Source organism: Eleutherodactylus coqui, chromosome 13 (assembly GCF_035609145.1).
Source record: "Eleutherodactylus coqui strain aEleCoq1 chromosome 13, aEleCoq1.hap1, whole genome shotgun sequence".
NCBI classification, from domain to species: domain Eukaryota; kingdom Metazoa; phylum Chordata; class Amphibia; order Anura; family Eleutherodactylidae; genus Eleutherodactylus; species Eleutherodactylus coqui.
Window position 1 is genome coordinate 35,678,127 of NC_089849.1, and position 26,243 is coordinate 35,704,369.

Genomic DNA, 26,243 nt, shown 5'->3' on the forward strand with positions numbered 1-26,243 from the left:
CATTAGGAATCCCCATTAAATGATAAGCTCCAGCGTTCTCCACTCTCCCTCTGCTGGTGCATTCCTCTGCCTGTGCTTGCATGCAAGAAGACTAGTCACCTCCCTTATAACTATTTTAATCATTTCAGAACTAGAAGAGGGAGAGGTTGGGTCTGCAGCTTGCTTCTCCAAATTACCATGGGTGGAGTTATCCAATGACAGGGATTCAGTGTACATGGGCTCTCCCCCTCCTCTCAGGTCCAGCCCTACCAGTACAGTTATGCAGAGCACTGCTATTCTGCATACAAGCTCACACACACACAAACACATACACACACACGCACACGTCCCATGCTAGCTATTTCTGGCCAGCATCCCGGCGACCAGCATTATCAAAGTTTCTGGATCCCACGCCGCTTGTTTTTCTTCTGTGTTCTCTTTCTAGCTTGAACACATTATAAATCTTTACCAATTTTAAAGGCAGCTGTTAAAATGGCGGACACCACCTTGGAAATAGTCGAGCACCCCACCACTCACCCCGACACTCCTCCAGGGGAAACTTCGGACAGTGAACCCATCAAAGCAGACCAAATTAACGGGGTTTTGGTGCTAAGCCTGCTGGATAAGATTATAGGAGCAGTGGACCAGATTCAGTTGACCCAAACCCAACTGGAGACAAGACAACAGGAGATGGAGACTGTAGTGGGCAGCATTCAAGGAGAACTGACCAAGCTGACCAAGTCCCATGCCACTACTAGCAATACAGCCAGTAAGCTCTTAGAGAAAGTGAGGAAGGTGAGCGTCAACGTCAAGACAGTGAGACAGAACCTGGAACGGCAGCAAACGCAGATCAAAAGGTTGGAAACCAATGAATCCGAGTTGCTGAGACGTAGAAACTTCAAAGTTATGATCTACCAGGTGAGAGCAGTTTCTGTTTGTCTGTGCATGGTGACAGCCTATACTCTTTGACAGGTTGTCCACATTCATTCTTCATCTAACAAGAACTTGTATATGTTAACTATAGATGCCTATTAACAGACAACAGTGTATATACGTTGTCAGACATCATTTATACCACCCTCTACTAACCCTTCAGGTAATTTTATAAGCTTTTGTGTATCTCTATTTTAGCCTCCATATTGATTATTGCTCATGTCCTACAGGTCTTCAACTCATTGGGTGGCTTTGTAAAGCAAAAGGCTTGCAAAATATATGTTATTGTAGCATAAGAAATTCACCAGTTAAGATTTATGCAAACTTCATTGATTAACTAGTAACATAGTATGTAAGGCCAAAAAAAGACATATGTCCATCCAGTTCAGTCTATTACCCCCAATGTTGATCCAGAGGAAGGCAAAAAAAGCCCACTGAGGTAGAAGCTAATTTTTCCCATTTAAGGCAAAACATTCCTTCCTTACTCCAATCGGAATAATCCCTGTTTTATCTTACTGTATGTGATTGCTGAACCTTCACATCAAATCTAGTCCTGAGCTCAGGCATAATGGGGTAAAGGGTGTGGACAATGGGCGCATGCCAAATAACTCTTTTTAATATATTTGCTCAAATCACTTGTGCAGGCTCAGAAAGTAGATGACTTTTTTGACAGTGCCCATTACATGTCCTTTATAATGATGGAAAAGTCCATACAACATATCCCCCATCCCTGGTTAGTACATACGGCTAGGTAAGTAATTGTTTCATACCTTAAATCTACCATATTTCATACCTTAAGCCACCATATTTCCCAGCATGCATCACATTCACTTTTAATGTCACAGCTAAACTAAAGCTGCAAACCGTATAAATCTATAATCTCTGTTATGGATACGTTGAAATCATTTGACGGACCAAGTTGGTGACAGTTGTCGCCTGCCCAAGTAGTCGAAAAATGCAGATATTTTTGGCTTGATAAAGTCAGCCATCTTTCCTCATACCTTTCTATCCAAAGTATTGGAAGGAGAAGAGGAAGGCAACAATATGTCATGACATTTAACCTGTTTACATTGAGGCCCGATAAATCTTTAGCACCCAGGTCAGACTATTGGAGTCTTCTGATTGCAGATATTCACCCTAAGGCATGACAAATTAATGTTGAAACCTATATGCTTGAAGGGACACACAAAAGGAGTTGTGCAGGATTGCATTTTTTTTCCAGAAACAGCGCCACACCTGTACACAGACTGTGTCTGGTATTACGGTTTAACCTCATTTAGCCCCCCTGCACACTAGCGTATTTTGGGCCATGTGCTGTCCTTGCTAATCCATGGAAACCACACAGCCCCATTTTATGTCTAGGAAGTCATCCACATTGATGTTTTTTCATATGGACCATGTGAAAAAACTCATGGCATGTCCTATTCCTGTCCATTTCACAGATGAGAAATAGGACATGCAAATGCACGTCAATGTGCTGCCTCTAGGTAAATTGGGCAGAACACAGCTTTGTGTCCGTCTGCTGTCCAATGCGAGTTACACCCGAGCCTCTTGGGCACAACTGGAACACCAGACTAGTGTGCACCTAGCGTTACTTGAATTCGGATGAGTTGCGATACAACACACAGCCCATGAGCAAAAGTGATGCTGTTTATGGGGTAAAAAAAAAACTTTTTAATCCTGGATAAACCCTGAGCATGTCAACAAATTCTCCATAGGCGTAACCAAGAGAATGCCCAGGATGGCCAGGATGATTATCACCGCATACCCAAGCCCTTAGATGTTTGCTCTTGAATGTTTATGTACAGAAATCACTTCATCGGTGTGCTTAAGGGTTATAGTTTATATTCTCTCTCAGCCTTAAAACCACTAACTCAAGTGGGCTCTAAATAATCCACTCATTTGTACATTGCCGTAACCTGCTGAATGGACCAGCTTACTCAGCCCTAATTTAAAGACTGGCAAAATGTATAGTCCATTATGATAGATACTTGTATGCTTTCATTTATGTTCATAAATATACCTGGGGTACATGTATCAATTTGTCACACTCCATGGCATGAGCACACTGCAAAAATGGGAGCTTATAATGGTCCACCATACTGATGGACCAAGAGTTTCTAAGATATCTACTAAATGCCCAGTTGAATTCCATTGTTGTCAATATAAAGTGACACGGTCTTTATATTGAAATATCGGTGATCATAAATGATAGGTAGAGATGAGCGAACCTACTCGGCCACGCCCCTTTTCCACCCGAGCGCCGCGATTTTCGAGTACTTCCGTACTCGGGCGAAAAGATTTGTGGGGCGCTGTGGGTGAGTGGGGGTTGCAGCGGGGAGTGGGGGGGAGAGGGAGAGAGAGAGGGCTCCCCCCTGTTCCCCGCTGCTACCCCCCGCTCCGCCACACCTCCCCCCACCCCCGGCGCCCCCCGAATCTTTTCACCTGAGTACTGAAGTACTCGAAAATCGCGGCGCCTGGTCGAGTAGTTACTCGAAACTAGTATATTCGCTCATCTCTAATGATAGGCCTTGACATCGGTGTCAAACACATAAGGAAGACAAAAGCTATGTGATAGCCGAAAGTCGAAAAAACCATGACTGTAATGGGGAAGAATTGGAAAGCGGCATTGCAACTATTGCAAAACTTCATATTCCACTGATATTAATTGAGCCGCCATTCTACAATTGTGTAACCCTCGCCTAATACTTTTATAATATGGACTTTCGAGCCATACAGTGCACGGACCAACAATGAAAGTGTTACTTGTCTCCTAGAAATACTGAGAATTTCTTACTTGGAATGATATTTTCCCACATTCCCCCCTCGTCCATTGTCTTTTCTCCAGCATATACAATACATATAGAACAATAATGCATTCTTAGTATAAGCAAAACACGGACATGAATATTATATTTCGTTGCACCTGTTTCCGAACTCCAGTTTTCACTTCATAGCCTGAAGAAAGGAATTCTACTTCGCCATTGTCTGACTTCCCACTTCATCAGAGCCATGTCTGTACTTTGTGTACTCTAATTATAAACATACCCGGCCCAGAGAATCATTAGTAACTAGAGAAGAACCGCACAAAATAGACTTTTATCATTTTGTATTTGAACTCTTTTCTAGTATGTTTGGAGAGAATGCTGCCAACGAGATGAGTGCACTCTTGTATTTTCCACTGACTCACAGTTTGATGGGTGCCCTAAGGAATGGGGTGTGCTCGCAGGCAGAGGAATGGGTGGGACGCCAACTGTTAGAGTTCGAAATGTTTAGCTCTGAGATCTGGAACATTTTCCTTACAAGATAGGAGAATATTGACATGAAGGACAAAGATGAGAGCTCAACCCAGGAGTCTATACATTTTTGACATTCACCTATCTTACGTGCATGTATGTACATGCCGTCTCCTAGAGAGCAATTCCTCTGTAAACGGCTTCATGATAAGTATTAACATTTCCTACATTGTCGAACCCAGAGGCTAGAAGTGGCAATCCGACAAGACACCATTGTTCGTCTCTACGGGGAGTTTTTGCTCCCCTTTCCTCACATAAAAGCGTGTTGTGAACTTTAGCTCCTACCCGGGTGGAAGACCCGCCCAAGTAGATTTATGAAATCATCATTTTGCCGAATGCAGAGGTAGATTTAGTATAAATTCTCATCATTTAATGATATAGTGCCAACATATTCTGCAGCGCTTACAAAAACAAAACCAGGGTTACATCTAGTAATCAGTTGATGGAGACAGTAGGGGTTAGGCTCCTGCTCCAACAAGTTTACATACTACAAATAATGGAGTGATGCAGAAGGTAAAGGGGCTGGAGATGTGCGCGGTATGGCAAGGTGGAGAGTGAGGGATGCTATACACATAGACAATGGTCAAAGTTAAGCTATATAGTGGCCAAATCGGTATGACTGCAGGGGGCAGTTGATTGAGGCTAGCAGGGATTGCAGTCAGTAGGACAGGGAGAAAAAAAAAGAGGGGTTTGGTTTAGGGGATGTGGTATGTCTTCCCGAATAGGTGCGTTTTTAAAGCACATCTAAAGTTTTGTGTCTTGGGGATTGCCTGGATAGTTTTGGGTAGTGCGTTCCAGAGGACTGGTGCTGCCCTGGAGAAGTCTTGGAGGCAGGAATAAGAGGTTTGAATTAAAGGGGCACTTAATCTGATTTTGTTAGCAGAGCTGAAGGCACAGGCTGGGAGGTGGGGATGCAATATAGGGTGGAGCAATGCTGTGGAGAGCTTTATGGATGAAGGTAGTGAGTTTAAATTGAATTCTGTATTTGACGGGCAGCCAGTGCAGTGACTGGCACAGGGCAGAGGCATCCGAGTAGCGGCTGGACAGGAAGATGAGCCTGGCCATTGCATTCAGGAGGGATTGGAGAGGAGAGAGTCTGGCGCCGGGGAGGCTGATCAGCAGCGAGTTGCAGTAATCGAGCCGAGAGTGGATGAGGGCAACAGTGAGGGGGTAAAGGAGAGATCGGAGACGAATATAACCCCAAGGCAGCGGGCATGCCGTCTGGGAGTTATGGCAGTGCCACACACTGAGATGGAGATGTCAGGATGAGGTCGGTTAGTTGAAGGCAGAAACACCAGTAGGTCAGTTTTTAAAAAAGAGGTTCAGTTTTAGGTAGAGAGAGGACATAATATTAGAGACAGTGGACACAAAGTCAGTGGCGCTCTGGAGGAATGTTGATGTGATGTCATGGAAGAAGGTGTATAACTGGGTGTCGTCAGCGTAGAGGTGGTATTGGAGGCCAAATCTCCTGATGGTTTGTCCAATAGGGGCTGTGTAGATGGAGAAGAGGGGGCCGAGGACCGAGCCCTGGGGGACCGCAACAGCAAGGGGAAGAGTGGGGGAGGTAGAGCCAGCAAAGGAGACACTGAATGAGCGGTCAGTTAAGTAGGAGGAGAACCAAGAGAGAGCAGTGTCCTTTAGGCCGATGGAGTGAAGCATACTGAGGAGGAGTTTGTGGTCAACAGTATCAAATGCGGCTAAGAGGTCTAGGAGGATCAGTAGCTCATAATTTCTTTCTAAACTCAAACACTGGATGACTCCCATTCTACCACTCTATTTATTTGCAGGCACACATCCATTTTAATCTATTACGATACACTAGGACGACTGTCATATGCATGACTTTGTCTAATGCAGCATACTGTGATCAGTACTGTACCATTACATTATAAGGCTGATGTACATAGGGCTTACCCTATCTTTCTCGCACTTTTCTCGGACTTACCCTATCTTTTCTCGCGTATGGTGATAACGCGCGAGAATCCTCATAGTGGAAACTAAACCATTAAAAATCAATGGTTTCGTCTCGTCCCATTATGTGCGCATCTGTTTAAGCCAGTAAATCTGATGAGTGAGCCATGCCCCCTAAACCAAAGTCCTGCTCGCTAGCAAAAATAGCAAAAGATAGCAAAAAAAAAATCGCACACTTTGGCACACGAGATACTGTGCCGAAAAATGTGTGCCTTTTATACGCTAGAAGCCTGGCGTAATATTCAGTGTGCCATTATATGTCTTAGCCAGGTGCTGTTGAATCAGTAGCCAAACTTCCAACTTCAGCTCTGACTCCTCTATTTTTCCACACTCTTTCTACAACCCCCCCCCCCCCCCCCCATAAAGGGCTCATGCAAATTGATTAGTAATACATTTTTGTGGTAAAATGGTGAGGTAAAAACTATCAGGGCGGCTGCACATGGACGTAAGCGCATATACGCTCATGATAGCGTGACATATATGGGCTATGCATGTATAGGCAAAATGCAAGCGGAAAAAAAACACCATGTGAATAAACCCATTTAAATTAATACGTTTTATTCGTTGCCTATTCCGCACGCAGATTTTGCGGGTGCAATTGTGCCCGTGAGCTGGAGCCCTGAGGGCTTTGACAGACGAGTGTATAGGCAAGTACACTTGTCGCAACACAGCATATTAGTGCATGAACAAGGTTTGGAGAAGGCAATAATCAGGCTGTTACGCACGTGTCAGCACATAGTAATGTCATTTTTGCACTGGCAAGGCCAGTTCACACGCGCGAAGCTTAACCAGGGCCAGCTGTCTTCTCTCTCGTTGTCCGCCGTGTTACACCCTTCTCCTTGGTTTTTTTAAACCTTCTATGGCAGTTTCGGGGTGTTAAACGCAAAAAGATAGAGCAGCTCCTATCTTTCAACAAACGCAGAAATTACTCGCAGTAAACACGCTCATGAGAACGAACCCATTGACATCAATAGGCTCCATTCACTGCTTTCTGCTGGTGTGATTTTCACGTGCACAAAAACGTTCGCGAACATGTTCGTCTGTTTAAGCCCTAATGGAAACATTTGCATCGAGTCCATGGGCGGATTCAGCTCGTTGGTTTTGTCTTACAAATACTGATGCAGAATACTGCCTGGTGGAAATGGCCATAGATTTATGTTTGTAGTATCATAAGGAAAAAAATACTTTGAAACGGGAGACACATCATAACAGGCGGAAACGTTTGCACCAGGGGCGTAACTATAGGGGATGCAGAGGATGCGGTTGCACCCGGGCCGAGGAGCCTTGGGACCCCCATAAGGCCTCTCTTCTCCATATAGGGAGCCCAGTACTATGAATAAAGCATTATAGTTGGGGGCCCTGTTACAAGTTTTGCAGCAGGGCCCGGGAGCTTCAAGTTACGCCTCTGCTTTGCACAATATACCTTTGGATTCTGTACATCTCAATAAAGACACAAATGTGGCGTAAAACTCGCCTAAAACTAAATACTGAGAGACAAAAGTCAGAAGTAGCACTAAGGCCTCCTTCACACGACTGTATGCGTTTCTACATTCGCCCGTATGCGCTGTATAATCGTACGGATGCAGACTTACTACGATCGAGTCCCGATCTTTATTCGTGTATTTTAAGCAAGGCACACGAGCCGCTGCTGCGTATCGGCAAAAAAATATGCAGAAGTGATGAAAACCAGAAGAGATGATTAATCAGAGCCAGCGGTCTTCCTTTCCCAGCATTGTACGCCAGGTAAATCCTTCCTACTCCCTTTTTTCCAGCTGAAGTCTATAGGAGCTTGCTGTGTATTTTGACAAAAGATAGGGCAAGACCTATCGTTTCACGTGGCGTATAAAATCGGTGACCGAAAACAGTCGTGTATGTGCCATTTTTCCAAAATATTGGAGTCCAATGCTTCGCAAGGGTGTGATTTTTGGGCGATTTTTTTTTTTTTCCCCCGTGTCTAAATACCTGCGTGAATGCGGTTGTGTGAGTAAGCCCTAAGGCTGGTTTCAGACGAGCGTATGGAGACATGTTTGTAAAACTATCCAGGTTACGGACGTGTTTCCGATGACATTACAGATGTATGTCATTAGTATTTGCCTCCGTATATTTTATGTTCTGCTGGGCAAACACTGGTCAGTATTTGCCCAATAGAATAAAAATAGCAATATGAAGCAAATATGCAAAAGTGGGTAATGTTGCAGTTTTAAAAAACGGCCATGAAAAAGCTCCGTATTGCTGTCCGCAAAAGATGAACCAGATACGAAGCTAAAATATGTTCACCTGAATACGGCCTATCATAATATATAAACTGTCTTCCCAATTATCCAACTGCAGTAAATTCATCTTTCAAAATACATTTACATTCTTTCTTTTTTAACACCAAATAGGAAGGAGAGTTCTCTCTCCGAGACCAACACAGCCGAACGATAAATCGGAAAAGACATGCCATGTTTCCCTGAAAATAAGACATACCCTGAAAATAAGACATAGCATGATTTTCCAGAATTTTTGAGGATGCAAAATGATTTTTCAGGCTTTTTGAGGATGCTTTAAATATAAGACCTACTCCAAAATTAAGCCCTGCTAACAGTTAATTAAAAAAGTCAATTTAAATAGTGTCCAGGTAGCTATACATGTAAAAAAGTCAATTTAAACAGTGTCCAAACAGCTATACATGTAAAAAAGTTAAACCTTTTTGAACAAAAATTAATATAAGACACTGTCTTATTTTCGGGGAAGCACGGTAGAAACAAATCAATAGCAATAAATAGAAAATAAAGGTAGCATTGTGTAGATTTGCTGACTGGAGTGAAGATGGATGGGTGCGGCTCTTATAAATGTTGCTTCTGGGCAGAGCAATATGAAATTGTAACAGATGTTATGTTTTACTTCGAAGTAATAAGCAACATGTGTATTAAAAGAACTGACTTTGTATTCTGACAATACTGACACGTTTGGTTGTGCGTCTCCTGCACCGAGTAGTATATTTCATATGTAGTGTGGAGAAAATTGAACCAGTAGAACCCTGTTTTTGGCCGAACTTTGGTAAAAGTTTGGTTTTGCCAGAATCTAAACCAAATGTTTAGCAAAGTTCTACCCAAAACAGGGTTCTACTGGTTTGGCTTGCTTAAGACCAGTCCTAAACATTGATGTATAACACTGTCTAAGGTCTCATGTCTACGGGCATGTACGGTGGAATCCCACAGTGGTTTCCACCCGTGCCCACAGCCATGAGGCCAAAAATGACATCATACTCACCTGTCCGGACGCTGTGGGTCTCCCCTCCGTCGCGGCTGGAAGTCCTGCGGAATAAGTTGGCGCTGTATAAATAAAGAATATTATTATTATCTTTCATCAGTACAGCGGATGTGCGCGCCGCGTGTATGCGCCGTGCACACTTTTTAAAAAATCTCCTGCTCTCTCCTGCAGATCCGCGGCATAGCACAAAAACAGCTGTGGGTGTGTCGCGGGTCCGGACGGCTTGCATTCACTTCAATGGAAGCTGCAGGAGCCGTCCGTGCAGGAGATCCGCAGGAAAATGGAGCATGCTGCGATTTCTTCCTGCACGTGCGGCCTACGCACCGGGAAAAAAAAATCACATCCGCATGCATTTCTGTGCCCTGCGGATACTAATGCATCCCTATGGGCTTCTGGAGCTGCGGATCTCCTGTGCGGAGACCCACACGCAGATTTTATAATTGACATCCGCTTGTGGACATTGGGCCTAACAGCCATAAAAGCCATAAGAGAAGGACTGACAAATGCCCAAAACACTCACCTTACATACCTGCACGCATAAACTGATGGAATAGATACGGTACTAAGGTATTAGTTTGTATTTTGGCCAAGATACTTAAGTCGACAATCCCGCCGACAAGGGTCCTCGTCTCGTGGGTCCCTACTCTCACAAGACAACTTCCACATGAAACCTGCCTGCATGAAGGGTAATTGTTCCAATAGGGACGGCCCCATGCTGAAACCTGCGGCCAGGATGCAGAATGATCCAAAGCAGGGCAGACAAAAAGATCAGTGGACTAACACTCCAATCTCAAGGATTGCTTAGAAAAGATGACTATATGAAGTGATAAGTGAGTATTTGAAAATACAAAGGAAAGGCTTCACTTGGTGTGGAGCACCCGTCCGATGACAGGAGTCCGCACCGTCAGTCCGAGGCAGCTTTATAGCTATATCCAAAAGGCAGGACCCCTAATCCTAAGGTAGAGCGTCTGGGGGAGCCCACAGATGAAGATGACCTCAGTCAAGAGCACAATAAAACAAGGTAGAAAAGAACCCTGCGCTCCTATGCAATCTGCATAATGCAAGAGAAGTGGATCTATTGATGAAGATAATTTACTTCGTAGAGGAGCCCTATAGACACACAGGACTCCTCTATATCCCAGTATGTCCTCAGAGACCTGCACCGATCACCTATTGATGACGTATGCTGAGGATCAGTCATCGGTCTTAGAAGTGGGACTGCCTCAATAGGTTTTCCAGCCGCTCCTTTCTCTATTATCAGAGTGCTCCTGCTTATTAGGGAATGGCTGTATTCTCATTCCTTTTTCTGGAAGAAGAACCAGGATTAGTTTACATATCCAGTAAGTTTGTTATAAATGTCTTCTTGCTCTGCACATGATTCACTTTCTGCTTTATAATAGTGTATTGTTTTTAGAACATGTTCAGGCAGCAAATCACCGGCAGGGATTTCTATTTTAGACTATATTTAGACATTAGTCATTCACAATAGTATTTCATCCCGTGTAGTGACGGCGCCATTGTTTTATATTTCTTCCTTTTGGTCATTATTTACACACAATGCACAATGACATATTGTATATTATCACTATCTATACCCATTCACCAAAAACATGAATAAAAAATAGAAATAGGCCTATAGGAAGTGAAAATATGGAATATTCCCTATTTATATATCCTCAGTAACTAAATTAGGTGCCGGTATTGAAGTGGGCGCTAGAAATCTTTTATAAAACCTTCATGCTAGTTGTCCATAGTGTAGAATCGCAGAATCACAGAATGGTAGAGTTTGAGGGGACCTCCAGGGTCATCGGGTCCAACCCCCTGTTCAATACAGGATTCACTAAATCATCCCAGACAAGTGTCTGTCCAGTGTCTATTTGAAGACTTTCATTGAAGGAAAACTCACCACCTCCCGTGGTAACCTGTTCCACTCATTCATCACCCTCACTGTCAGAAAGTTTTTTCTAATATCTAATCTGTGTCTCCTCCCTTTCAGTTTCATGCCATTGCTTCTAGTTTTTCCTTGTGGAAATGAGAATAGGGCTGATCCCTCTGCACTGTGCTTCTCTTATTGCATCCCAGAATTGTGTTTGCCTTTTTTGCTGCTGCCTCACACTGTTGACTCATGTTCAGTCTGTGATCTATTAGTATAGCCAAGTCTTTTTCATATGTGCTGTTACTTAGCTCAACTTCTCCCATTCTATATATGCTTTTACATTTTTCCTACCCAGATGTAGGACTTTTAATTTCTCCTTGTTAAATACTATTCTGTTAGTCGCTGCCCACTGTTTAAGCTTTTTTAGAATACTCTTTCTCTCTTCCTTAGTGTTAGCTATCCCTCCAAGTTTTGTGTCATCAGCAAATTTGATCAGTTTTCCCTCATCTAGATAATTTATAAAAATGTTGAACAACACTGGGCCTAGGACAGAGCCTTGTGGTACCCCACTTGATACATTCTTCTACTTGGATCTGCAGTCATTTATGATCACTCTTTGAATATGGTCACTTAGGCAGTTGTGAATCCTCCTAACAGTTGCCTTGTCGACCCCATATTTGGTCATTTTGTCAATAAGTATAGTATGAGATACTTTGTCAAATGCTTTGCTGAAGTCAAGATATACTACGGTATATCTACCGCATTTCCCTGATCAACCCCGTCGATGAGTCTGTCATAGAAGGAAATTAGATTCATCTGGCATGACTTGTTTGTTACAAACCCATGCTGGCTTTGGTTATTTACTCTATTCTCACGCAAGTACTTGCATACATGCTGTTTAATACTTTGTTCAAAGATCTTTCCCGGTATAGATGTCAGGCTCACAAGCCTGTAGTTTCCTGGATCCACAGTCTTCCCTTTTTTTAAAGATAGGGACAACATTTGCCCTTCTCCAATTTTCTGGTACTTCTCCTCTTCCCCAGGAATTTTCAAAGATTACAGTGAGTGGTTTAGCAATTACCTCTGCTGCTTCCTTCAGTATCCTAGGATGTAATTCATCTGGACCTGGAGTCTGCAATTCATTTAAGTTAGCTAACTGTTCCCTCATCATCTCTCTGCTTACAGATAGCCTGCATTCTTTTATTCCATCAATAGAACAGGGAAGATAAGCTAATGTTACATCTACTTTCTGAGAGAAAACAAATACAAAATAGGAACTTAAAATTTCATCCTGTAAAAATCCTATAGCATCTTTGGGTAAATTGCCCAGGACTACTGCTCATCCTTTGGAAAGAAAATAACATGCAAAATTCACATTTTCACAATTTTTCCTAAAGTGCAGGGGCCCATATATGCTGCAGATCACCACTGATTGCCTGGCCTTGTCAGTTGAAACAATGACAAGTCCATGTGCTGCCCTACTATCAGTGGACATCTGCATGTGTTTTTGGCATGTACTGGTATTATAATGCAGAAACATAAAATAGTAATTGGGGCAGATTTACTGTTGCAAATGTGTCAGCTTTCGGGCGCAAATTGAACTAGAAAACTTTCTTACATGTTGTGCACTGCATTTTTTAAGTGTTTTAGACATTTTCAGACTCTTTTTTTTGCAAAGTCCAAAAAGCGGTGTTGTTTTGTGGGAAAGAAGTGTGGTTTCATGAGTAGAGGGGTGGGATCTACGTGTGACTTTTCCCGCCAAAATGCACTAACATTTTGGAGCAAAATCTGTTGGAAAACTAAGCCAACTATTATCATGTTTCCCTAAAAAAAACACCCTGTCTTACATTAATTTTTGCCCCAAAAGATGCGCTAGGTCTTATATTTGGGTGATGTCTGATTATAATTAACTAACAGGCTCGGTCTAGATCCCTCCTGCTGTGGGCGGCCGAGGACTGCAAGAAGCATGTATCAGCTCCAGAGAGCATCGGGAGGGACCTGGACCGAGCCTGATAGGGCTTATTTTCAGGGTAAGGATTATATTTCAAGCCTCCTCAAAAATCATGAAAAATCAAGGTAGGGCTTATTTTTAGGGTAGGTCTTATTTTCAGAAAAAACAGGTAGCTGGTATAAAGTTAGATTAGACAGTCTAAAGATGCATCAGATTTATCATCCAACATGAGATAGCTGGGATACCGTTTGCATACCATTTGCATATTCAAAACCGTTGCATTGTTCTCCGAGCGATCGCGGCGGTATGCCGCTCCGCCTGCATAACTCTTAAGTAGCTAGAGTTATGCAAAGATGATCGCTCAAAACTGCCACTCAAACTGTCGTTTGAGCAATTTTTGAACGTTCATTGCTCCGTGTAAATGGGCCTTAAGATTGAACCAGCAGGAAACTGTTGAGAGGTGGGAGAATTCTGAATGCAGATTGGATGAGTATAGAAGTTAAGTAGTGCAAGACCGTCTGAGGGATTAAACAGATGGGCGCATGCACTAATACACTCGCCGCTACGGAGCGTATGCGCGCATGAACCAGGGTTTTTTTTATTTTGACTATTCCAACTGCCCACTATTGTGCGCGAGTCTGAAAAAAAAACGAGAAGATAGGTCCTGCCCTACCTTTCTCGCACTTGGAAAAGCTATATGTGAGATAGATAGGGCGAGACATAGCTAGTGAAAACTAAACTATTGAAATCAATGGCTTTGTTACACCTCATTTGGGATCGTAATTCACGGCCGCAAAACGGGACAAAATCACGCCCATCTGTTTAAGCCCTAAAACAAATCAAGCAACCGTGACTCAACCTTATGTGTCAATTCCATCTATATGTAAATTGTAGAATGGTTTTACGACTAAAATGACACATTAATCAGAAATACGTTTAAATCTTTTGCGCTATACGTGTTATTTGCCAATACGCGGAGTATTATCTGTAAGGGTATGAACACATTCAGGTCGGTATTTGCACACAAGTGGGCAGACATATAGCTCTGATATAGGATTTCATCAAAATCTTCTTGCCAAATGCCTGGTTACTTTTAGTAGGGGCACATAGTGTCGTCTTCTCCAGCAGCCTCCATTTAACAGGTGCCAATGTGATTGCAGCATAGGGCAAAGAACCAAATGAGTTGTATTTGCTCCCTGTCATACTTCACGTTTCTATTTCAAAAGCAGGATACCTGAGCTAAGATCACATCTACTGCAGACACACCGCTAAATGCATGGACCAAGTACTGAGGAAGTCATATGCACACTCAATACCCGCGCCATTCTGCAGGAAGAAGAACACATCCGTCACTCAGTAGGCTAAATAGCCTTTAAAATCACGGCGGCGGTTGTCCTGCGCCCACGTGAACCGGCCCTGGAAGCGCAAACATGCACACAAAAGCGCGTTCATTGTTCACAGCGCACTGCACTTATGTGAGCGATTTTGCGGATACGCTCATATGAAGCCCCCCTAAGTTTATGATTAGAGATGAGCGAGCATACTCGCTAAGGCAAACTACTCAAGTGAGTAGTGCCTTATGCGAGTACCTGCCCGCTCATCTCAAAAGATTTGGGTGCCGGCGGGGGGCGGGGAGCGGCGGGGGAGAGCGGGGAGGAACGGGGGGGAGATCTCTCTCTCACTCTCTCCCCCCTGCTCACTCCCACAACTCATCGCATATGGGAAGGAAACTATTGAAAATCATTGGTTTCACAATCTGCTTTTTTACTTTTGTATCAGGCGAAAATCACGTGATTTTCTCGCCCGTGTGAAACCACCATGAAATCTGGCATTGCAATAAGGATGCTGGAATGAACTTACCTAAAGTGGGTGCTTGAGTACATAGAATCTCCATAGTATGTTCTACCTATTATTACCTATGTGGTTGGAACGGTGAGCAACTACCACACAGCTCTGGCACTGCTTATCTCTAGTGGAAAATAGTGGGAATCTGCCAAGAATTCCAACCGAGTCCAATTTGGTTTTCTTCTGAGAAGAGATACCAAAGTCTGACTGTCCCCGTAGACATTTTAATACCAGTAGATCCCACTGAAGAAGGCTCTCGTATAACAGCACTGGGAATGAGTGATCCATTACAGCATGGTGATGTCTTTGTGTGGCGCTAGCTGCGCCCGCCGGCCTGTGTGTGGGAGGTGTGGGTGAGGAGCTGTGACAAACACTTGTCTCTATGTCAGCGTGGGCAGCAAATGTGAGAGGTTGTGGGTGTATGGTAGGAATGGGACTCTTGATACCCATGACTGTGTGCAGAGGAATCAATGGTTTCATGTCCTAATGAGCAGTTCCACGCGAGCGTACTGCAATACCCCCATAATACAGACATAGTATAAATGATATTGTAACCGTGTGTCATCCATATTGACATCATTATTTGATCTCTATTTGCAGTCCTTGTTTTTATTTTCTAATGGGCAAATACGGACTAAATAGAAAATATTACTAATGAGGGCTTAAACAGACGGGCGCATGCGCTGATATGCTCGCCTCTACGGAGCACATTAGCGCATGGACCGTTTGCGAGAAGAAAGCCTTACACCGTGTTCAAATGGCTTAGCAACTGGCAGATCCATGCTGAGGTTTTCAGAAGGGGCTCTGGCACTTAGGCCTCATGCACACAGGCGGGTCGGATTCTGCATGCGGGAGCCCGCAGCAAAATCAGACACTGTGCCCAGGCCGGCATCCGCGCGTACCTGTATTTTGTCCTACTTTTCAGTACTGCGGATGGTCCGCCCAGCTCGCCGTCGGACATGCTCAGTACAGTTTTTTTCTGCAGAATCCATGGCTCATCCGCAATGTCAATTGCGGACGGGCCACGATTCAGACAGCTTCCATTGACTTCAATGGAAGCCATCCGTGCTGAACCTGCAGGAAAATGCAGCATGCTGCGATCTTTCATCCAAGAGCAGAAACCGCAATTTCTACATACAAAACAGCTAATTTCAGCGCTGCTGGTCTGCTGATTTGGAACTTACCAGCATTGGTGCGCTCAGTACAGGCCACTGAGGGACGGGTGAAGGAAGCTCTGACAGAAGGGGAGCGCTGCATCTTCGGAAATCAGCTGTGGGTTCGCAGCTAATTTTGAATCAAAATCCTCACCAATGGTTCAGATACGGAAATGCTGTAACGTCTGCTGCGGAATTTCCACAGCATTTCTGCCCTGTGCAAATATACCCTTAGGTTTGTGATCCCAATATCCAGACCTGCATTTAGAGAGTACTAGATGGGATATTCTCACAAACTTTTCTCAAATAGGACTGCCAGTTTTCAGTACTGGCTTTATATTTGGGGATGGTTCATGTCCTGATGTGTATGCTGTAAGACAGGTACATGCAAGTCCAGGAGAAGGAGATAATGCTTCTCTCTGTGGAGAGCACTACAAGAATGTAAGGAATAGGATACAGGATATGTAATGCTCCCTGGAAAAAAGGCATGCAGGTGAGTGATGGAATGATCGCAGGTGATGGTATCGTGACGCAGGTTCAGGATACGATGAAGCAGAAAGGTTTATGTGTTGTGTAGATTTTTGAAAAAAAATCTGCTCTCAACGGCACAGCACAAAAACAGCTACAGGTGTGCCACAGATACGGACGGCTTCCATTGACTTCAATGGAAGCCACGGGAGCCATCCGTGCAGGAGAGTACGCTGGAAAATTGAGCATGCTGCGATCTCTTCCCAGGAGAAAAAAAAAATCACATCCGCATGCGTTTATTTGCCCTGCGGATGCTAATGCATCCCTAAGGGCTTCTGGAGCTGCGGATCTTCCGCGTGGGAGACACGCATGGATTTTATAATTAAAATCCGCATGGCATGCATGGATTCTGAGTGCGTAATCCCGCACAGAATCCGCCTGTGACCGCGACCATGGAACATTTTCTCACCTCTTTAGATACAAATGCCTATGAATGTATCTGCCATAGTTTGCAGCAGACCTGCTATTTCGTTCCTAATGGTGTGCACATCTTGCAGTTTTACTAAGGCTGGCCTCACTTACACGTTGTTGACAACGATCTGTTAGATATCCTGCCGGGTATAGAATTGTGGCGCAGTAGCACAAATCCACTTTCTCTCTAGTCCCTGGGCAGCAGACAAGTTCTGGTTCGTCCGTTTGCTTCCAGTAGTACGAGGGGAACGAGGCTCTCGTCTCTTACAAGATAATCCTTCACAGCACCACACAACCTTTTAACAGACCGTGTGATATATCAAGGGGTGTAAACCAAACCAAAATATCCATGTACATACAGCTGTTTTGGGGTTACTGCCCCTCATTGATTTTCTGGTTTGGCTTACATTCCTAATCATACTTGAAGGCCTGTTAAACGGTCAGATATGGACTCATAGGGTATCTACCATCACCCTTGTGGCACTATCCACAAGGAGAAACATTCTGCACTTATATTGATGACCCAGACAACTAGAATCCTACTGTACACTGATGGGGGTAACAACTCCAAAACAGCTGCATGTACATGGATATTCTGGTCTGGCTTATATCCCTAGTCATGTTGTAAGGCCTGTTAAAACATTTGATATTGACTCATATGGTGGACTGGCTAGATGGGGTTGTGGAGGATTATTCCACCATTGTTTTCAGTCCTTTACACGACAAAAAAAGTATATATATATATATTTTTTTATTTTTTTTTAATGCACACATACACCTGAAAACTGGTACTGGTCTAAGGCCTGGCTCCCATATGTCCGGCCATCAGGCATTTCTCTCCTCCAGTGTGGTTGTGAAATGCCAGAGGATCATTATAAGGTTGTTCATGGTATCCGGAATATCAGTTGTGACGCTCTATATCTCTCTGTGTTAGACAGAAAAGTATCTTCTGGTAGGCGCTGGATCGGTGCAAAAAATTCTCAAAAATATCATCAGTTGTGTCCGGCTCAGGCATAAAACAACTGGCCAGACCAATCAATATATGTGCACCCAATCTTAAAGAGACCCCCAGATTTCAGTTCTAAATTCTGTCCCAGGACTGGGGGGGAAGACAGGGTACATTACTTTTAGCTACACTTCTTTACCGCCCCTCTGATCTACTAGTTCCAGTCTTTGCTTTTAGCTGTCCATAGAGGCTGCAGAAATTTTCTAATTACCTGATGCACATGTGACTAGCACTGACCAATCAGAGAAGAAGTATAGGGCATTGGTACTCTGACTCTACCAATGCACTTTGAGGATTAGGTAGTCTGAAGATTGCATTGGCCATTCTGGACAGCTGAAAATGTGACCTGGAACTGTTGAATCACAGACAAGGCAGAGAAGAACAACTGCAGGTAATATACCTACAATCCTCTCTGTTCCTGAGACAGAATTTTGTCCTGAAGCCAGAGTCACGCGGGCGTATTTGCTCAAACAAAACTTGCACGCAATAAGCAGAGAATAGAACCCATTGACTGCAATGTGTTCGTTCACATGCATGCTTCCTGCGCATTCTGGTCATGCAAAACAAAATGCAGCATGCCTTTCTTTTCCCTGCCTATTTGCAAAAGTCCCCATAGACGTCAATGGGGATGCGAAAATGCGCATGCCATGCCCTAGAAGATGCATGAAACACTGTGCTATTGCACAGGAAAAAGAACACATCTGAAACTCATTAGACTAATTAGCCATTTCAATTGGTGCATATTTTTTTGCCGCGCCCAAATGTATATACCCTTGTGCATGGAACTACAGTCAAAAACACCAATGCATGCACAAAAAAGCATCGTTCATTCAGCGAATACACTGTGCTCATACGCGCGCAAATACGCATGCGCTCGTGTGATGCCGGCCTAAATGTTTATTAGCAAAATGTATTGGTTTGTGTATTGGGATGTGTGATGCTGTCTACATGTGAGACGGCCATGTCAGGATATCCCTATTATCGTGACATGAGAGTTGCGGATGCTTATGTCTTAATAAGACAATAGGGATGCACAAGTCATTTACACGACTGCACGAGCGCGGACATCACCGCTAAGGTCAGCAGAGCATTTAGACTAAGGGCTCAGTCACACGGGCGCCAATGTGCCCGTCTTACTGCACGATAAGACTGCCGCACACGTCTCTCTGCATGACCGGCTCCATTGCCGGCCATGTGTTCTATCTGCCGGCTGGTGCGGAGAGTCGTCCACACCGGCAGTGCAGCGGTCTTATCCTGCAGAAACAGGAGCGCGTCGGCGCCCGGTGACTGAGCCCTGAAACACATAGCTGAGTTCTCGCTCAGCGCTTCACCTTCTAGGCGTCTATACATTAGGAGATACAAGAAGTACAGTATTAGCATTGTGTGATCAGGCAATGTATATTCCATAAAGTGCCCCAGGATGATGATATGTATATTCAAAAGTATCACAATGTATATAATTTATGGATGATTCATCCAAAGCTACAACTACACAGTGGGTGTATAAAAGGTGTCCTGAGGACATCCGATGACCAACAAGACCGGGCTCTTAGGTTGCCACAAACTCCGGAGTAGTCAGTGACAGTCGTAGATGTGTCCAACTCTGAGAGTGCAGCTAATGCCTGGTTCCCGCAGGCTGGAGGAATGCAGGGATCCTGCATGTCTGGAGCGTGAATCACAAAGCTAAATATGGAGTGCTGTATCTGCCAAGTGAACACCAATATAGTGTATGCATACAGTATACAGCACGGGGGGACAGAACAGGGGGAATGCACTGAAATATTTCTGTGGACTGACCAACATAGTCAGGAGGCACCAATGTATAGCATTCAGGTTATGGGCCAATACAGTACCTGATATAGATATAATATTCAGTTGGTGCCTCTTTCATCCCCTATAAATCTGTATGCAACGGTACATAGTTTCTTGTGACAGACAATGTACTGCATACTTCCTAAGGGCTCATTTACACGGCCGTGATTTTGGCGTACATTACATCCGCGATGCACGGCCGCGTTATGCCCAAAAATTTTCTACCCAGCAATAATCATTCTTGTGCCAGGAATGAACATCGCTCAGTGAATAGAAGCAAAGAGGGGATCGTTCCTGCCTCCATGCATAGGTGACTACAAAACAGCAATCAATTCTCTTTGGTATATGCTGTATGCATGAGGCTCTATGGATATATTGGGACATATTTGGCGTATCTGCTGGGAGCATCTACATAAATGCCAAACACGATGAAAAAAACAGATTATACCCTACAGCTAAGCGACTAAAGTTTAATTCTATTAAAATGTAGTACATGTAAATAAAGTGACTTTTGCTAGAATACAGTATAGAACTTTGTAGCCCCCTACTGTATACTTCTGCATTACTATAGAGCAATAGTGCCTGCCGTCCGATCCCTGGGCAGCGCCTCTTCTTCTGAAAAAGGCTTTAGGAGTCAAAGAAAGTTGTCTGATCCTTCCCAGTCTGGACCCGCGGCCGGTGTGAGAGTTTACATTCGCAGAAGGCTGTTTTGGGATTTGTTATGGTAACTGTCACTGTGGAAGTAGCGGGATTATTCCAGTGAGTCACTGAGCTGCTATGGAGTGCAGTGCATTTCCCATTTCAGCGCTCGCTTTGGAAATAAGGGACGTTACCATTGATGATTCAGGACGTCACGGTGTAAAGTGAATAGTCTATTATACCCAATAAAATTGGCATGGTTGAAATGTTAATCCGAAAATGAGCATGCAGATATCCTGATGCCGTGCGACCTGCGCAGATTTCAGTAACAAAGTTAGTTTTAACCCTTTCCAATCCACTGTCTGACGTCTGAAGACATTCTGATTGAAGCCTGTACAGCTCCGATGTCGGAGGACGTATGCTTACTGTATATTACTGGCCACTCTGTTGTCAGGGGCCTCTCCAGCATATTCCATACCACAGTACTGGCTGTAGCCAGCAGATGGTGCCGTTGTATAATGGCAGAAAGAGAAAGACCCCTAGGAAACCCTGAATCCAAAATTGGATTGCAAAGGGTTAACCCATTTATTAGTGATGAGCAAACTTTTGAAAAGTTTGTTTTGGCCGGTTCGCTGCAAGCTGCGCTATTTTCCCATCCAAAAAAATAGAAAGCTAACAGAATGGAAGCAAGCCGAAGCCATTACATTTGCTTTCCATCATTTTGGAAACCTGGAAAATGTATAAGAAATTATTCTTGGACACATATATGAAACAAGTAAGAATAGATTAAAGCGTTTTTCTGATATATTCACCATTGGTGCCAAGGCCAGCTTCATATGGGCATATTTGTCCGTACAACGTGTGCGTGTGCAATAAGCAGAGCGTAGAAGCCATTGATTTCAGTGGGTTCATTCACATTTGTGCGCACATTTTGATTGCACAAAAAATAATAGAACATGCTGTATCTTTCTGTGTATTTACACACCAAAGTTCCCCCTAGAAGTCAATGGGGGGGGGTGCAATATGCAAAGAAATCACGGTGTTATCATGAGACAGCGCTCCAGCTCCACAGTAAGTCATTTAGTTTGTTTGGTGCACAGAGTGGGTTAAATGTAAAAATCCAGAAATTGGAAAAACCACTTTTGGCTGGTAGGCGGGTATTTAATGTGGTGAATGTCTGAGAATTAGAGATGAGCGAGCGTATTCGTTAAGGCAAAATACTCGAGCGAGTATTGCCATTTTCGAGTACATTCCCGCTCGTGCCAAAAGATTCAGGGTCCGGCGGGGGGCAGCGGGGGGGGGGGACAGGGGGGAGATCTCTCTCCCCCCCCCACACACCCCCGCTCCCCCATGCTCACTCCCGGAACTCACCGCTCCCCCACGCCGTCCCCCGAATCTTTTCTCATGAGCGGGCATGTACTTGAAAATGGCAATACTCGCTTGAGTATTTTGCCTTAACGAGTACGCTCGCTCATCTCTACTGAGAATATTTGAAGGAATTCCTTAGAGCTCGTTAACATGGAAGTATTTGCGTCACATATTATGTGCAGAATCGTTCACAGGAGTGTATTTTTTCATGCAATGTTCAATTGCGTTAAATAAATCTGCAACCTGTCCTAGTTTGGTGCGTACAGCGCACTGCAATACGCCACTGAAGTGAGTGGGCCAGCGCAAATGTGCAGTAAACCTGCATATTTGTGTAGCAAACACATGGGTCCTTTTGTGCGTGCAAGTATGCAGTGTATTTGCGGGCACAAAAACCTGCAGGAGCGGGCGAAATACGCGGGCACAAGTAACTGAATGACTTCATATATTACTGTCAGCAGACCACATTCTGTCAGCAGACTATAGGCTGCATTAGAAATGCTGTAATATCTATGTAACTAACAGTCTATAGCAGGACTTTAAAACCTTTTTTAGGTCAAAGGGCGAGGGGACAGAGTGCACTACTTCAAAGGGTGTAATACAACTTGCTTTAAATAGAACTAGAAGAGTTTATATTTGCAGCTCCGATGCCCCCATAACAGTGCCAGCAGCCATGCCCCAGGATTGTGACAGTTTAGAGTGCTCCTTAAATAGTCAAATCCTTATTGCCTCAAAAACAATAATGGCCACTATGATCCCAAAATAGTGATGGGTGTAATGCCAAAAAAGTGACAAAACTAATGCCCCTAAAATCATGAAAGCCACAATTCCCCTAAAATAGTGATAGCGGTAGGAGTCCATAAAATGTTGATAGCCACGTGGCCCGACTACAGAGGCTGCCAGGTAACACTGACAACCACAGTGCTCCCATAACAATCAGCATTCTGGGTAAAGAACTGGGGATGTCTGATGTGCTAAACAGGAGAAGGACTCAGGTGGGCAGTAGAATTGTTGAAGCGTTTCAGTACTGTGCCGACACCTTCATCCAGCCATTAACCAATTAACCAACATGTTGCCTCCATAAAGCTTCTTCTGCGCACCTGGGTCCTTCACCTGTTCAGTGCGCCAGACATCCCCAGTATTCTACCTGCTTGCTGATCTGTGCATGGAGGCTTCGTCGTTCTGGAGGGGGGCTGCTGTTTTACCAAGAGGCCTCTATACACGTTATGCATTATATAACCGTCCCAGGTACCATTTTTCCCATTGGGTTGGCTTTGTACCTTTGATTCTCGCCCTTCTATACCATGGAGCACAGTTTTTTCTACAAGGTATGGAGACACATGAATAAATGGAAAATGGTGGTTGTGAATGCCATCCTGTGTGTGGCGTGTTGCTAAGGGGAAAGGGGCAAATCCGTAAGGAGTAGTGTCAAACATGCTGGCCGTATTGAAAGCCGACATTTTGGAACCAAGTCGATATTGGCAAATGGGGAGAGTTGCATGTGACATATGTAACTGGGAGCACATTAAGCATATCTTGTAGTGGATCATCGTTGTGTTCTATGTCGCAAAAAATTGCTGATACCTTTGGAATGAATAAGGTTACATGATATTTAAGCACAGATTTGGATTTCTTATCAAATTCTCTATCAGATACATATGTCATATATGGTTCCAAGATGGCGGCTATCAAAGTGGCCGCCATGTTGGATACCGCCCCTCTCAGATTTGCTCCCTTCTCCTTAGCAACATGACAAACACAGGATGGCATTCCCAACCACCATTTTCCATTTATCCAAGTGTCTCCATACCTTTGGACCACCCTGTATTTGCTCCCATAATGATGATCAGTGTAGGTGATGCAAGCGTCCCTGGAGTGGTATTGGAGATCTCGCTATGGGCAAACAATAAGGGTCATACCAGTGGGGCTAAAGTAGTTTCCTCTATTCCCGCAGGAGCTACCATCTTGGGAAAAAGGCTTCTTTCTTCCCAGGGCAGGACAACACGACTAGCAGCAGTGGCATGACTAGTGGGACGGCGCTTAATGTACATGGAAGCAGTCGTAGCCTTGCATCACAATCGACAGTAGTCTGCGAGGGTGAATGAATCCTCCAGCCATGTAAACAGGAAAACTAGATTTGTGTTGCCTGCACACGGGCAGATTTGCATTGCGGAGTCACCCCATTGACTTCTGTGGGGACCTTTGGTGCGCAAATACGCAGGAAAATAGAGCATGCTGCTGGGGTTTTTTTGTGCAACTGAATTATGCAGGTAAAATACGTACATGGGAATTAACCCACGGAAATCAGCGCGTTCCATTCTCTGGGTATGTTGTGCGCGCAAATACAGAGTCCAGGGAATATCAGCGAGCAAGCTCTCCACGCTGGTACTCACACTTGTATAGTAGTTTGTGCAGTAAAGTCTTTATCCTTGGACCGAGGAACTCATCAATCAGGCAGCGGTAAACACATGGCAGCGCTGGGCCCAGAAATAAGTTCACTAGTTACGTTCATCTGTTCCTCCAATGTCTGTCTGCCACCTTCTTCCAGCCGGTACTCGCCATAGGCAATGCCCTTATTCATGGCCAATTCGGAGGCCTTGGTATAAAAGCCCGCTGGTCACTAGCACAGGATAGGCTAATCTCAGCTTCCCGTTTCCTGTCCCCCATGCACATGACCACCGCTGCACATAAGAAAAATAACCACATAAAACCTGCCATTACCTACACTGGCCAGTGGAACTATTATATACATATACATGTAAACAACACATTTCTCCTATTATATCTCCCCGGGTGACATTACTTCATGCACCGAGAACATCAGATTAAATATGTAAGGTAAAGTCCCTTGGTGCGAGCATCAGGTCATGACTGACTCCTCGGGTGACGTCACATCGTGACATTTTATTGGCAGACTGTTTTTGCGGGGAGGTTTGCCATTGCTTTTCCCAGTCATCTTTACCCCCAGCAAGCTGCGTACTCATTTTACCGACCTCGAAAGAATGTAAGGCTGAGTCAACCTTGAAACGGCTACCTTAACCATGCTGGGATTGAACCCTCAACCTTCAGGTCGTGAGCGAGAGCTTAGGACTGCATTTCTCATACATTAAATAAACAAATAGCAAATAAACAGTGCTTGCACATGACAAACCAGCACCCCGCTACACAGGGAAGAGCAGAGCGACTGTCAAGACACAGCACTCCATTCTCCGCATCAGAATGATGCATCTGCCTATGGTCAGCCAAACAGCTGATCGCTTTCTTGGGAAGACCAACAACGCAAGCAATCAGCTGTTGCCCAAAGGTTGCAGGTCGTCTACCGACAGGCTGCTGTGGATTGCTGGCAGATTGTTAGAACGATGCTGAATTCTCTGCAGCCCTGCATTTTATAATTAAGAAGGTTACAAGGTGCAATTCGCATTGTAACATTACTGTATTTTCTAGCATATCCTCCTGCATTCAGGTAGGTGACATAGGACCAATGGCGTAGCTATAGGGGATGCGGTTGCACCCGGGCCCCGGAGCCTTAGGGGCCCATAAGGCCTCTCTTCTCCATATAGGGAGCCCAGTACTATGAATAAAGCATTATAGTTGGGGGCCGTGTTACAGGTTTTGCATTGGGGCCCAGGAGCTTCATGTTACGCCTCTGCATAGGACGCTCCATTCCATAATAGATCAGTAAAGTTATAATATATGAATATGCTACAGTAACCCCAAATGTTCTACTTCTTCCCTTTCTGTCGGCTGAAGTGTTAATGTACGGTACAGTGTAATGAATATGCAGCCTGTGAATGCCTTGTGTATCCGGCCCATGTGAACATTCATTGTTCAGTGACTGACGCCCCTCCATTGTTACAATAGATTCCGGGTAGCTGTTAATTGCAAAACCAGATTTCGTGTCCTGGATGTTACTTGGATAAGCAGCTTAGGGATTTTCAAGGAACAAACAAGCAAATCATCTGCAGGTCACTCTGCTTTATATAGAGATTGATGAACAGCAGTGTTATAAGTATGTCACCAGGTAACAACCAGTGCCAACAGCACATTGGCGCAATGGTCACATGCAGGATCGTACCTCCTCTTTTTCTATAAGTGCGGGAGATACAGACTTTTACATATTCCCTGCGTTCTATGTAAATCAGATGCAATCCATCTGATGGGTGGTCTTGCAACTTGTTCTGGTCTGAGCTGTCTCACATGACCGGATTTCCATTGCGGAACC

The 26,243-nt window shown here is 44.3% G+C and overlaps 1 protein-coding gene across 1 annotated transcript in view; it reads left to right on the top strand.

The window, feature by feature from the left end:
* Positions 1–269: 269 nt before the first annotated feature.
* Positions 270–26,243, top strand: part of CAVIN1 (caveolae associated protein 1) — a 41,683-nt gene continuing 15,709 nt past the window's right edge. The window contains exon 1 of the mRNA XM_066587166.1: positions 270–897. Coding sequence (XP_066443263.1) covers positions 472–897 — 426 coding nt within the window. The 5' untranslated portion in view covers positions 270–471. The remainder of the gene's footprint in view (positions 898–26,243) is intronic.